At 40.2% G+C, this 15,630-nt stretch overlaps 1 protein-coding gene across 5 annotated transcripts in view; it reads right to left on the minus strand.

The window, feature by feature from the left end:
- Positions 1-3,579: 3,579 nt before the first annotated feature.
- Positions 3,580-15,630, minus strand: part of PTPN13 (protein tyrosine phosphatase non-receptor type 13) — a 204,103-nt gene continuing 192,052 nt past the window's right edge. For all 5 annotated transcript variants that reach the window (XM_070505408.1, XM_070505407.1, XM_070505405.1 and 2 more), the window contains 7 exons: positions 15,153-15,253; positions 13,005-13,153; positions 11,429-11,519; positions 9,320-9,657; positions 7,574-7,789; positions 6,151-6,213; positions 3,580-4,276 (listed from right to left, as the gene is read on the minus strand). In XM_070505408.1, coding sequence (XP_070361509.1) covers positions 4,181-4,276; positions 6,151-6,213; positions 7,574-7,789; positions 9,320-9,657; positions 11,429-11,519; positions 13,005-13,153; positions 15,153-15,253 — 1,054 coding nt within the window. In that variant the 3' untranslated portion in view covers positions 3,580-4,180. The remainder of the gene's footprint in view (positions 4,277-6,150; positions 6,214-7,573; positions 7,790-9,319; positions 9,658-11,428; positions 11,520-13,004; positions 13,154-15,152; positions 15,254-15,630) is intronic.

Genomic DNA, 15,630 nt, shown 5'->3' on the forward strand with positions numbered 1-15,630 from the left:
TGGATCCTGGGCGCGGACATGGCACCACTTAGCAAGTCACGCTGTAGTAGGCATCCCATATTAAAGTAGAGGAAGATGGGCACGGATGTTAGCTCAGGGCCAGTCTTCCTCAGCAAAAAGAGGTGGACTGGCAGTAGTTGGCTCAGGGCTAATCTTCCTCAAAAAAAAAAAAAAAAAAAAGCTGGGGACTATGTGATGCTCAGAAGATGTGGGGCCAGGGGAATGATGTTAAGCAGAATGAGTCCAGCTCTGCGTCTGGAAAAGAGCCAGCTGGAGGGTTGGGGCAGCAGAGTATAGAGGAAGGAGCACGGGCTTTGCAGCTCCTTGATTCCACTCACGGGCGCTAGGGCGCCTTGGGAGTTGTGGGTTGAAGACAGGCAGACTTGGAATTGAGTCCCAGCTCTGTTATTTGGGCAACTTTGGGCAAGTGACAATCCCTCTGGACTTCAATTTCTTCTCTTAAAAAGGATGATGACATTCAATCGTAAACACCCGGAAAAGTAGGTAATGTGAAAACACCTGGTATGATGCATGCACTCTAAGTGTTCTGTCCCCTTCTCGTTCCTTGTGCAATCACAATTAGGCCTAGCGTAGACAACAAGGTAATTCAGCCTAACCCAGTTTAATGAATCACATCTTAGCCTCTAAGCAACCCTCTGACCAGCCTTTGTGTGTACTTTACGCACCGGGAGGAACCCTACCTGGGTGTCCGGCTTACCCATTCTGCTGGACAGAGCTGAGCTAAAACAGTTGGCAACATGGTTTATCAGCAAGTATCCTGAGAGTTTGCCTAGCAGAACCTTTAGAATATAGCTAATTTGGGGTTAATGGATAAAATTATGTTCCTAAACTCGGAGAACTGAAGACTACTTTTAAACATTTTCTGTCTGTGACCCTCTTTACAACAGTTACAAATTCAGATGCTTCTTGGGGCAGGAGGATCTGAAAAGACTGACACAGTGTTGGCTAATACGGAGTGGTGGAAACTGGCGGAAATGGAAAGGCGCGCCCTGCTTGCTGCTGCGCAATGTCTATTGTTTCCTTTGTCCTTATTAACAGAGCTAAGATTTTGCTCAGGACTGCAATACGCCTAGCTAAAAAGAACTTTCTTAAAGAGAGATGGAAATGTGACACAGTTCTTGCTAATAAGACGGAAGTGGAAGTCAGCTTGTGATTTCCGGAAAATTTTTCTTTCTTGCCCTGGGCACTGACTGATCCTTTCTTCTTGTCAATTCCTCCCATTTCCTTTCTGGAATGTGGATGTAATAACTGGAACTGCAGCAGCCATTTCCAGACCATGAAGGAAAGGCCAGGATAATTATATATGTGTTGACATTCTTGAACTGTAGAGTAAGTCCCGGCAAATGCCTACTTCTGAACTTGTTTTCTTGATGAAGAAATCTCTAATTTGTGTAAGCCCATTTGTTTGGTTTTTGGTTACTTGCAGTCAAATGCAGTGCCAAACTGATATACTAAAACTTAAAGTTGTCTTTAAAATATTATGCAGGTCAATGCACAATTATATTCATCTCCACCATAACAAGGGACCTTGAATATTTGTGAATTATGTAAGAGGGGAGCATGTTCTCTGTCAAGATGTCTACAACCAGAGGATAGGTTCGGTGAGCTGTTCCTTTAATTTCTTGAATTTATCACATTGCATTTAGGTAACTAGTCATTTCAAAACCAAGAGCTCTAGCAGGCTATCTGAAACCACAGATGTGAACACCTGATCTTTTCTCAACAGCCATTTCTCTCCTTATTATCATGATAATTCAGAAATATTTCTACTGATGACATCTACAAAAGTTTTGACTTGGGAACAAAAATGATGTTTCTAATCCTGCAATGCCCAGGACTATACGAAGACACCATTCCTTTAGAATATACAGTTTTAGCACAGTTGTATAGACTCCACCACGACTTGTGCATCCCCTTCTACAGCATAGAGCTGTCTGTCATGGGAAACAGCTGTTCGGCCAGCTCATTCCGAGCTTCCTCGTTCTCAGGGGCACCGTCTGGCCAGTTCTTGCTGATGGAATGAGTGGCAACGATGCGCCTTTCTTCCAGGCCTGCCCGCTCATAAAATCCCCACAGGTGGCGCTCCGCCTTCTTTCCCCTTCCTGCCTGGGGGACTGGAGACGAATTCTAGGATGACCTTGGAAGCTATGTGTTGATTACAGAACCTCCATCAGCCTGGGGTCCTAAAAATCGTAGGAAGGAGAGCGGCCATGCTGAGCTGTTCACCTGCCCAGAACTGTGAGGGAGGCTAGAGATAAGCTTCTACTATGTTTGAGTCATTATGTGTTCAGATGTGTGTTTTATAGAACTTAGCTATCTAATGTGTGTTAAGAGCTAAGTTGCATTTATTCATTCATTCGATATTTGAGTGCCTCCAGGTGCCCCCTGGCTCTGTGGCCTTGCCACACTTTCTAACCAGAGCGGCCCTAGCAATTGGCTCAGCCCGTTGCATGCAGCAAAGCCAGGTCCCAGACGAGGGCAGTAGCATGTTTACTAGAATGAAGTTTCCATTCAGGGGTTGTAAACTGAAACCCACATTTTCTTCCCAGTTTCCATTTCCTAGCTACATTCTTTCCAGAAAAAGATCCTTCTTCAGCTTTCCCTTCTTGCATCTCTGTTGACTTGCGATGGTAGCTAATCACCTCCAGCTGTACTGGCTCCCAGAGCCCTGCTGGCCCAGTTTCCTGTGCTTATGACAGGAAAAGGTCTCACGGTTCCAACTCACGCAGGCCAGGGTTTCCAAAGCTCTCTTAAAGCAACAGAAACCTTTTTCCCAAATGAAATCTTCAGCTACAACCCAATCGATAAAAACTATTGACTGAAGTGGAAATGGTCGTGGTGATGCTCCTCCTGCCAGATTTGGAGCTACTTCTGACCCGGTGGGGAGTCAAACAATCACTGTGGCGCCCCCAGCATTCCCTGATCTACCGTCTTCCGCCCTTAGCCTCAGATGCTCAGGAATAGGTCCCAGCAAATTGCTGCACTTGGGTAAGGTCAGAAATCCAAGTTCACCAGCTCAGAATGGGTCAATCCTGTGATGAGGAACCAAGCAGTTTCCTGGATCTCGGGATGGCACCACTCACAGCTGAATGGACGACTGCTGTCAGAGTCAGGATTCAGCGAAACCCGTTCAGTACCGAGTCAGAAGCAGGCTCTCTGAGGCTCACCTCCCCCGCTTCAGGCAGAACCAAATGCAAACCCCCCAGGGAGTGTGATCTTGTCTTCACTACCTTGTCAGCTGAGACATCCTGAGTTTTACCACAACTAGGACTGGAAAATACTCTCATTTCTGTATTGGTTAGGCTGGCATCACCCACAAGGAGGCAGAAGGAAGAGGGACCGAATTTCTCCCTACTGTTAGCCAGTACCCAACCCTCATGTCAGACCCTGATGATCTCCCAGGGTTTCTGAAAGCACCCCCAGTCCCTGGGCGGCCCGACCGGGATAAGGCGGGGAGGTGGGAAGTTGGGATCCAGAACTTCCTGCCCTCCCAGGAACTTGGGTGTTTTTAAGAAATAACACACCGAAAACGTTTAATTTGTCTGCACACACGTTGGCTTGTTCATGTTTTAAGGTGTATTTTTATTTACAAAGTGAGATGATGTATAACAAATGATGCAGTTACAAACATCTGATAACTCCATTTTCATGAAAAAGTATATAAATATATTACAGAAAATTCTATATAGTAAACATTAGAAGTTGATACAGTAAACATTTGCTACTTTTTTCTATGCCAATATTACTGTCATTTAAAGCTTAAATACTGGTTTCAAGTATCCCCTATAAAATAACTCTATTAAAATACTGGAAACAGAATTTTGCTATATACAAGATTGGTGCATTAAAAACAGACTTGGTGTGTCTATGTAACAACGTCAACTATAATCAGATGCTGCCTCAATCATCTCTAAGATCTGCATTATTCAGTTAGTGTTAAAAATCTTTTAATCATTATCACAGGTTAAAGTAGCTGTAAAAATACAGCATTTCAACAATATTTATTGTTATGAAGAATGCCCCTCTCAGGTAGAGGGAATAAGCATAGCGATACTGCATGGACTTGCTGCCCTCCGACCTTTATTTTAAACAGAGAGCAGGAGCATCTGCTGGAGGTCAGGAGAGAAACGGAAGGCAGCCAGAAGCTCTTCTTTTCACGTCATTTCAGAGGCTGGGGCTGTTCTCTTTGCTCTTCTTCAGCCTGAAGACGCGTCAGGACATAAAGGATGACTTGATAGCAGAAAATATATTGATCCTATGGCCCCCCCAAAAAAAGAGACGGAGAGGGAGAGATGTTAGATGTATAATGTGAATATATTACATATATACATAGTTTCACCACTCTTAGAAGTGATATTTGAGTAATTTTGAAAATATGGAAAAATTCTGTTATAATGTGGAATGTAAGAAGCAGAATGTAGAATTGTGCACTGTCATAAAAATTATAAAAACAGAAACCAGATTGACAAACGAGGTGGGAAGAAGCCTTGGGGGTGGGTGGGGTGGGTGGGTAGAAATATCCCAGAGTGCTAAGCGAAGTTGTCTTTGATTGGTGGGCCGCTTCTATTTTTTGTGCTTTGGTAATATTTATGATTTGCTTTTATAAGGGAAAAATAAACTTCCTAGAAAATTTCTTCTAGATTTATTGAACTCATTTTGATGTTTTGAAATGTTAAGAAATTAATATCCAAGAAACTACATGAAAGAATTTTCTTTAAATATTTTGGAAGAATATGGAAATCAAAGTTTTTTGAAAATTAAATTTTTTTGTTGATATTACTCTCTAGTAAGTTGATGGTGCGGGGACCTGAGTTTTCCTGTTATTTGGCAAGGAATTAATGAGTCTGAAAATAAATAGCAAAAATTCACAATATAGTACAGGGAAAGTAAAACAATACTGCAGCGGAGTCGTATTTCAAATGGCTACGTGCGTGTGAGCACGCACACCTGCGCACATGTGCTTAGACCAAAGGATGGAAGAATGTTGCCTAAAACGTTAACAACTCTGCGGAGCAGGAATACAAGTAACCCTTTTATTTCCTTTTTGCTCATTTGTATTTGAACTCTGTCCCATTTTCTACACGTTCATCCTTGACTTTCTCTCAGGTCACAAAGAACCCATTAGCAAACTCACTTTACGCACGTCCTCTACTCGCTATATCCACACCCCCACTCCAGTCTGGGCCACCACTGCTTACCATCCAACTGACGACCCAGCTTCTAACCCTGCACGCTCCTCCCAAATCGGGTCTTGCTGTAAGGCAGCAGCCAGAGTGGTCTTTTACACTGTGAGTCAGATCAGGGCAGTCCATGCTGACAATCCAGCAGTGGCTCCACTTCACTCAGAGGAAAGCCCTAGCCCTGGCTCTGCCCCACCCGCCTCCCCTCCTTCTCCCTCCACCTCAGCCACTCTGGCCATGGCCCTTCTCAAATACACAAGACCCATGCCCACCTTGGACCGCCACACAGGTGGTTTTGTCTGCCGGAGGGGCTCTCACTACCAAATGTCTACACGACCCCTCCTTCAAATCTCTGTCCATGTGTTACTTTCCTGGTGGTGCCACCCCAATGTAAGTTTGCACCCCCAATCCATCCTCTTTACCCGGCTGTACCTTTTTCCCTCTAAAGCACTTAGCACTTTCAAAGACCCTATATAATTCGCTTATCGAAGGTGTTTATTCCCTGCCTTCCTCCTCACCACCGCACAGGAAGATCTTTGTATTTCTAGCAGGGGTCTTCGCTTTATTCACTTGGGGAATTTCTGCAGCAAGAATATTACCGTCTCTCTCTTTCTTAGGTTGGAAGTGGGGAAGGAATGCCACCAGTTACCTGCTATTTTGTACCACCACAAATTTTTGCCCCCAACATGCCGCCCCATTCTCTGAATCTATTCAGTGCAGATATTGCATTTTCTTATTTTTTTAAATTAAAAGGCAATATTTAAAGAAGATACCCTAGAAATATTTTCATTTTTTTTCTGAATTAGTTCAGAGTCACTCACTACCATAAATCTTTGGTTTTAAGCAATAGTGTGGGAACCCTCAAAAAAGAGAAATGGTTTAAACGGAACTTTTAAAATATCAGAAACTTCACAAAAATCCTCATTAGAAGACACCAACCAAGACTCACCTCCGTCTGCACCATTCCATGTCTCTGTAGTCTCATGCAACGCACCAAATCAGAGATGTCAAACTGCCAAAGGAAACAAGCGTCGATATGTGAGATAAAAAGGGCAACCGAATTTGAACCCCAAACATTCAGAGAGGAGCGGTGTCTACAGATTACTGTCCTCCCCACTCCCCTCCCCTTCCAGCAGTCTTGGGAGACTGTTCTGAACAAAATAAGTTGGTGAACTGACTGCTATCATTTGATAATTTTATTTATGAGCTTTCTAAGAATTAGGGAGGGTTATTCTATTTGAAAATCTCTACCAAAAAATTCTCTTCCCTCTGAAATTGGACTGATTTCTAATATCACCGTTTTTAAAAACAAGGCAAACTATTTTTCCTACATTTTGCCTTTCAGAATAAAATTCCTGATCTTTTTATTTTCACCAATATTTAACAGTTTGAAACAAGGGAGAAAAAGACTATTTTGCTTTGTCCTCCCTCAATTTTTACGGTAGATATAATAGACTGTGAAGAGCAAGACTGAGCCGTTTTTAACTAAAATTATTTAAGAGACAATTATTTTAATTATATATTATGTATAGTAAGATATTCCAATATTTTAAGTAAGGTTTATACTAATTTAAGTTTTAAGCAAGATTATATATATATATATATTAATTTTTTTTTGAGGAAAATTAGCCCTGAGCTAACATTTGCCACCAATCCCCCTCTTTTTGCTGAGGAAGATGGTCCCTGAACTAACAGCTGTGCCCATCTTCCTCTACCTTTTTTTTTTCACATGTAGGACGCCTGCCACAGCATGGCTTGTGACACAGTGCCATGTCCGCACCCGGGATCTGAACCGGAGAATGCTGGGTCACCGAAGTGGAACGTCCGAACTTAACCGCTGTGCCACTGGGCCAGCCCCAACATTATACTCTTATTAGCTTTGTTTAAGTAATGATTCTTTTAATTGGGAGTAATTTTTAGACACAGACTATTCAGCATCAATTTGTTTTAACAAAATATACACTTCCCACCTATTGGTAACAATGACAAAAAAAGAATATAAGCCTTTTCATTTCAGAAACAGATTTTCTTTTGTGCTTCAATATTTCTATCCCTAGAGTGTGTTTATAACGCTGACTATATCTTACAGAAGCCTCAAGACCACAAAGAATACAATGCGAGGCTGCATAAGGGACTTTTGAGCACATGGTTACAAAAGCTCAGTTAAAGTTTGAAACATTATTTCTTCTTGATTATAGTCTATGCAGTTTTGAACGTTTACTAAAATACAATTTTATATAGTAAGATAATTAAGGCATTCATCCAAACCGATAAATAAGAAAAAAATCCCAAGATCACAAGACATTATTAAAAATTTAGGTTCCATTGTTATTTCTGGTCAAATGTTCGTTCAGCCTGTATCTTGTACTCACTTCAAGATCTTGACTGATTAATCCTAAAACCACATCTATGCATATCAGGGTCCCTGAGCGTCCAATGCCAGCGCTGCAGTGTGTGACGATGGGGCCCGATCTATGAATGTGTCTCATGTAAGAGATAAAAGTGAGCAAGTCGTCTGGCTGAGAAGGTGTATCGTGGTCTGGCCAAGCGGTGAAATTCAGATGAGAAATATGTCGCAATTCTCCTGTCTGAAATTGTACAATAGAATAAGTAGAAAAAGGCATACTACATTGTTCACACACAATTAGTTCTTAATATTATTTTGTCCTTTCAAATTACGACCTGTCAAATTATGACTTTGATCAGATCAAAGGAAAAGTGGAAGAGACAGAAAGACTCCATCAAACAACACACAGAGGGCCTTTATCACGGAGGTTGCTAGATCCACATTTTAAACATTGGTAAAAAATTACTTTCTGGAAACCCTAAAAGCAAATTACATTTTTATATAAATAACCACCTTTTTTTATGACCCCATTTTAAATTCACTGCAGATAAAACCCACAGTCATTGCAATGGCTTAAAATTAAGCCCTACGTAATCTAGCCCAGCTCCCTCTCAGACCTCACCTGCTCCTCCCGGCAGCTTCGCTCCAGCCACAGGGACTCTCTGTGGTTCTTTACAAACACTGGGCACAGTTCAGTCTCAGGGCCTGTACACTACGCTTTCTGACAGAAATGCTTCCCCAGATATCCCTGTGGCTCACTCGACACCGTCACGGTTTCTTCCACAGCACCATCAACACCAGTGTCTCCTCACTAGAGAGTAAGCTCCATGAGGGCAGGGATTTCTTTTAGTCTGTGGTGTTAACTGCTGAATCCCTAGATTCCATTACAGGGCCTGAGCTCTGTAAACATGCGTTGATTAAATAAGCAAATCACTGAAGGAATATTGAGCAACTGTGCTCACGTAAGTAATGGATAGACCGGTGTAAACGAATAAGGAAGTATAATCTTTAGTTCTTCATAAAATCACAAATCACAAGTCATGAAGGAAATTCTCAGGCCAAGTTTACATGCCACCAATAGAACTGAGTCAGTATGGTTTGTTTCTATGAACATAAAATTACTCTCTGTTTCTTTAAGAAAGCTAAAACTCCAAGAGGAAACACGTTTCTCTCACCCAGCTAGTATTCCTGGGGGGAAGAGAGAAATAACGTGAGGGGTGTGGAGGTGAGGACACAGCAGCAGCTCTACTTCAGGGAGACTCACTTATTCTAATTGAGGCTACATGTACTCAGTGGTTAGGCGCCCACAGTGGGAACAATCTGAATGACAAGCATTTATGCTACAATTGTCCATGTATTACCAAATATGTGGTCTTTAAGGGGGAATATTTTCTACTTAGAGATATTTTAAAAGTTTTATTGAGTCTACTTAGAGGTTTGACCTTAAAAAAATGACTTTCCTGCACATAGCTTCTGAGCCATTCTGTTCTATTTCTCAGTAAAGGATGATGGATGATCACATTAAAAGTCCTGTCTTCTCATTTTCATTTTAATACAGCACATACTGGAGGAAACAGTTTGGCAGAATTCATGAATTCACATTTAAGCTTATATTAGATAAAAATTAATAGGTGGCATTAGTTCTGGTGAAATGGGAACCAAGAAGTCACGGGCTTTTATTTAGATACACTGACGCGATCACAGAAAGAGTCCAGGCCTGCAATCTAACTAGTAGATACGCCTTAGTAAACGGAAGACTGAACTCACTGACCTGAATGTCTTCCAGGGCCATCGCCCTTACCACAAAGCCCTTCAGCTGCTGCATCCTCACAAGAGCCAGCCGAAGCCTGTCGTTGACCATTGTTGTTTTGCCTACGACATTAGGCCAATAGCGCTGACATTTGATTTTTTCCCCTTCTACTTCTTGGGTCATCATGGCGATCACTGCGGATTTTTGTTCCCAAATCATCTGCCAGAAATCTCCAACAGTTGTAGGGAGAGGTCCTTGGCAGGCAATGTAAATGAACTCTTCTTTCCCCACTGGTATCTTAATGAAGCTGGCGTTGATGTACCCTCCTTCATCTCCAAGAGGAACTCTTGTAGCATCATCTGTGAATTTCCCACCACAAAATAGAGGCATCTGTGTCAGGCATTTTGAAACAAGAGCCTTATAAACAAGGTGAGTCAAAGATTATGAGAAACTCCTCATAACCGTAGATGAAATCACAAACACATTTCAATAAAGGTGTATTTTTGACTTGTAGTACAGTCAAACCATTTTATATTTACTCATTTCACTCACGTTACAAGCATATCTAAGATGTCAACTCAGTGAGTTTCTTTCTGACAGAAAACTCAGTATTTATTATTTACACAGATTTGGTTGAAGAAATTAAAATTAATAAATGAACTTAGAATTTCTTAATAAGTAACTAGAGAAACACAACTTTGCTACTCTTCTCCATCTTCAATGATGATGACAATAATAATGAATTTAATAACGAATGACAAGGCTAAAAATTATTTCCCAAAACAAAAATTAATATTATAGTGAAACTATTAAAGTACTTATTACAAATACAATTGGCATAATTAACTCTTGCTCATCGAATTAAATTAGATTCTTTTTAATAAGCAGCCCAAATAATAAACAATAAACAAACAGGTAGCTCACTTGACTCTTCAGGCACACAGGCTCTTGTCTTTGTCTAATAGTAATTTCATATAGTCAAAATACACATTTCCAAACCAGATTGCCCCACAGAAAGGTATATATAAGCCATCTTATCCAAGAGAATTAATTTGTATGTACTTTTACATTGGAGGTCATTTCCCTTGGAATAGGTTTCAAAATCCTTCATCAACTGCCCTTCTCTTACTTGGCTTCTCTCTTAGTCCACTCAGTAGTTTCAGTAGTTTTGATCCACTACTAAAAACAAATCCACTCAGGAGCTTTGGATTTATGGCTTTTCCCATTCTGACTTTTGAGATGCCAGTCTGGCCATTTTTTTTTGCCTGAAATAATTCTCACCTCCTTTATGACAAACCATGATCTATTCTATTTTTAAAAAGCTAAGATTTACTTCTTACAGGAAGCTTCCCAAAACGAATTTTGTCTATTCCATCTTGATGAAAAAATTCAACTGTATTATTATTTACTGCGTGATTTGACACTATTGGTTCTGTTATTTATGACTTCTTGGCAAAGACAGGGTCAGTGTGTCATACAGTGTAATCCAATGTGCTAATGTCTATAAATGCGGCTGATGATTACTAGAAGAAGTTTTCTAGATGTTAATGTTTGGCTAATACATATATTCATATATAATTTTTAAAAAATCACATGTTGATTGGTGAAATGGGTAAAACGTGGGTAAAAAGAACTGCCTTTTTTTCCTTCTGGTATCTAAAACAGTTCAAAGTATACTGCAGCCTGGTAGTACCACTGTAGCTACACGCATGTACATGGCTATCACGTATCATAGTCATTTCTCTAAACTTAAAATGAGTGGAATAAACAGATGCTGGTTGTGATAGATGAACGAAGAAATTCCTCATCCAGAGGCCAATTCATATTTTTAAAGACTTAAAATGACTGTTTTAGCATCACTGATTAATTTCTAATACTATGCTAATAAAAATTCATGGATGTCTGAAGAAATATTTAAGATTGCTCTGATTGACTTTTGAAATGCATAGACAATCTTAAAAAGAATTCTCATTGTACATCTAAATTTATTTGTTACTGATGTAAATCTCTGAATGTGTGTGTGCATACAAACTTACGTGAGAGACAGAAAAGGTAAACTAGCATGAAAGTTTTAAATCAGTTCAAATTATATTAAATATACATTTGATTTGAAGCCAAATTGGAACTTACAAGGAAGAATATTTTTATATCGGTTCTTCCTTCTGTTTTCCTTAGTTTGCCCAATTAAACACTGATCCAAAGGTTTTAATTCTTGAAGATTCTGTAAACAAAAATGGAAACAAAGTTAAATTTGTTGAGATAAGCAGTAACTCAGTAATAACTGCAAATGCTTTAAATGTGCTGGGTGCAAAACTGGCTATTGATCAGGGCAGACTTTGAGTGTTAAGAAATATATGTCTGTCAAGACAAATAAGCCTAAAATTCCCATGCTCATTTGCTACACCAGTTCTTGAAATTTATTGTTGCAAATGTCTTTAATTTAACATGTTGTAGTCAATTAACTTTGTGAGGCACCACTTTGCACCTTAATTTTAAATATCAGTTTAAAGACGTCTATAGTTATATTTTAGAAAAAAATACAACTTATAAAAACAACTTTGGCTTAAACGAATAAACTAGAGCAGAATTTCTTGACTATACTGTCTGTGGGATCACAGAATATTCCATGTGGTAGAACTGTGGTTAGATCTCCTATGTTCTAAAGTCAACTCTTTTTCACTTCAATTCATTCACTGATTAGCTAATCCATCCATCCATCCATTCAACTAATATATATTGGAAATGCCTACCATATGCAAGGCACTGTAACAAATGCTGGGAATACAGTGGTGAGAAAGAAAATATGATTCTGACTATCCTGAAGCTTATAGTCCATTGGGAGAAAGAGGCAGTAAAAAAGTTAACAAACAAATACTGTGATATATGCTTTGAAGAGATTAAGAAGCTACTGTGATAAAGAAATATGAAGATCTACTTTTTATAGGGTTGTGATAGAAGGTTGCTGAGATGGTGACCTTTAAACTTAAGGCCTTAAAGAAGAAATCGTTTCCACAAAACGGAGAGGAAGAGTACACTTAACTATTGCGAGCTGGTTTCCAAATCTATCTAATGGGATTTATACATTTTGAGCATTAAATACAAAGCACATAGCACACCACAGAAGCTCTCAGTCGAAATTAGCTCCTTTCACTCCAGTGGATTCAAAAGGCTCAGGAAGCAAGCAAGTAAGCAGATGATTTGCAGGAGACGGGCAGGGTAAACCCAAACCACAGTGGTGCTATGTTTCTCTTTCGCCTAGTGGTAAATATGGATAGTGCCAGCAGGATCCTGGGAGCAAGGGCTCTGAACCTTTGCTGCTCTGACCCGAGGGGCACATTCTTGGAGCCGTATTAAATCAGAAACTGTTGCTAATGAAGAACCACACCTGCAGTGTATCAACTGAGAAGTTTAGTGAGTGACTGGAATTGACGCTTGACTCTTTAAAAACCCTCTTTGTTCCTACATATGAAGCAGGGAAGATGATCTTCAGGGAAATTTACTCAGCTCGAAAGTGGCTCAAGAGATCCCTTTAAATCAATACTATTAGGGTCCTAATCAAAAAATTAATTCACTGCTAGATATGACAAGATGGTGCTCTTATAGTTGGAAGTAAAGTAGTAAAGTAATGGACATTTTCAAAATTCTCACTATTTCTCCTAACCTTGCATGTAACTTTGGGAGAGAACCACTGGCAGAAGCCACTCACCTCCAGCTCCTTAGAAGGGATGCCTTGGTCCAGCAGACCCCGCAACATCCGGAGCACTGCCTTCAGCTTGGAGCCAGTGTAGCGGCCCGAGGGGAGCACCCTGACGATGGGCAGCACGGCGAGCTCCTCGCTGCTCAGGAAGGGGGGATCTAACGGAAGACAGCAGCTGATTTTGTAAACAGATTTCTCTCGGAACTGATTTAGCCAATAAGGGAACTAACTGGAGCCTATTCTCACCTCATCTATTTTTACAAAAGTGAGAGTCTTTAGAATTGATAAGGCAATAGAAATAATAGGGAGGCAGATAACTACTATCAAACAGGAATATCTTGGCCACAGCAAGGCCCTTGTACCCAACTTTTAAGGAAACACCTCACTGACTGTTCCACAAGTTCTTAAGGCTCTTGGCTCTCATTTACCTACAGTTTCTAAAAGAGTTTAAACTGTTTCTTTTCACTTTTCTTGACTCAAATGGCACTGTTTTCTTGACAAAAATGTATCTAGTCCTGTTATTACTCTGCATTTAAATTCTCTTCCAAGCACATGGGGGAAAGATGAAGGGAGGTGCTTCAGAGATTCCTCACAATGCGACACTGCACCAGAAACACTGACGTCTCCTCTCTCTCCCCACCCCGCATTTGTCTGTTGCCGAAATTCCTTTTCCCTCCACCTGACGTGATACAACTATCCATGTACAACCAAATACATGTAAACGTTTTCCAAGAAGAGGATGTAAAACACATCAACCCTTTTCCCATAATGGGATACAAAATCCTTTTTTTGTCTGTAGCTGAAATTCCTTCTGCTCCTATCTCAGGGACCAGTACCTCTGGCAGGTGACAACTTTCCTCATGCACACGAAATGCTGGGGTCTTCAGGAGTTTATCAAACAAGTGATATCAGTGTCTTAGAAGAGACACGCATCTAATTTAGTACCTGTTCTATGGAAACTGCTCCTAACAGAAGGCAACTATATCTAGGAAAAGGTAGGAGAGACTTCTTGCTACAGTCTGCACAGGTGCAGCTTTAATTATGTCAATCTGTTATTTAAGGCATTTTGATGATGCAGCTACGATGGAGGCAGCAATAATGCTAGGCACTGTGGGGACACAAAGCTGTACAAGACACCTGAAGAAGCTGAACATCTGGCTGGGGCGGAGCCTAGCTGTGAAAACAAAATTCACTCATATGAAATAACTGCAAACGTTTTAGACAACTCAGTGTGAATGGAACAGGAGCTCAAAGGCTGGGGAGATGAGCATGAGCTACAGGAGTTGACAGGAGCACCGTCATTGACACTAACAGTCTACCTAAATCAAAAAGTTGGTTTTTTTTTTAAATTTTTTATTTTTCCTTCTTCTCCCCAAAGCCTCCCAGTACATAGTTGTATATATTTTTTTAGTTGTGGGTCCTTCTAGTTGCGGCATGTGGGACGTTGCCTCAACATGGCTTGAGAAGCGGTGCCATGTCCGTGCCCAGGATCCGAACTGGCGAAACCCTGGGCCACCAAAGCGGAGCAGACAAACCTAACCACTTGGCCATGGGGCTGGCCCCTAAATCAAAAAGTATTAATTCAACTTCTTTAATTTCTGTTAACAATTAAGATTTCAAATTACAAAACCATGTTCTTTCAGTGCATTAGTATAACATTTCCTTATATGAAAAAAGAGACATGAAACACTGGACAGAACTTAATTTCTGCACTGGCTCTGTTATAAGATGAGAGAGGCAGGAAGAGTCAGGACAGATCAACTGACTTCCACTCTTAAAAATGAAGTTGAGACTCCAGGGTAATAATTTTCCATCTTTGAGCTATTCTACCTACTTTACTATAAACTAAACGTGCTCCCCGACTTCTCATTCCAGAATGGCTAAACGGCAAAATGTGACTTTGTGTTTCCATTTAAAGTCTTTATATGTTTATTTGCACATTTTACTCAAAGCCACTGAGAATTTTAGCCTATAACTGTGCAATATCTGGTTATATAAATGAATGCTGATGTTTGTCTATGTGACTAACTTTACATATAGAACCACAGAGTGCACACATATGGTGAAATAACAGATCCATATATTCTGAAAATTGTAATTTTCAAACACAATTTTTCTATCCATTTTGACGAAAAAAATTGCTAATAAAATTCTTGCCTTTCTCGGAATCTTCATGGTTTGTTGTTTCTGTTGGCAATTCATCGCTTCCCCATGTTATTTCATCATCAGTCTTCCTTTCCTGTGATTTCGGAATTAAGCTATGACAACAAAACACATTTGTACTATTTTCTTCATATAATCTTCGCTGAAATAAATCTAAGTATTATGTCTTCAAACAAGTTATTTCATCTACAATTATTATGGTATTTTAAAATAGATTACCTGACTAAAAAAACTCAAGCCCACAATTCTTAAAATTTATTGGTAGAAGTAAATTAAACTGAGGTACAGAATTGTTTAAAATAGCTTAATATTTATCCTCAAACAAATCCCATCTTTGGGGCTGGCCCCGTGGCCTAGTGGTTAAGTTTGGCGTGCTCCACGTCGGCAGCCTAGGTTTGGTTCCTGGGTGTGGACCTACACCACTCGGTGGTGGCCATGCTGTGGTGGCGGCTCACATACAAAATAGAGTAAG

The sequence above is a fragment of the Equus asinus genome, chromosome 3 (genome assembly GCF_041296235.1).
Source record: "Equus asinus isolate D_3611 breed Donkey chromosome 3, EquAss-T2T_v2, whole genome shotgun sequence".
Taxonomy (NCBI): domain Eukaryota; kingdom Metazoa; phylum Chordata; class Mammalia; order Perissodactyla; family Equidae; genus Equus; species Equus asinus.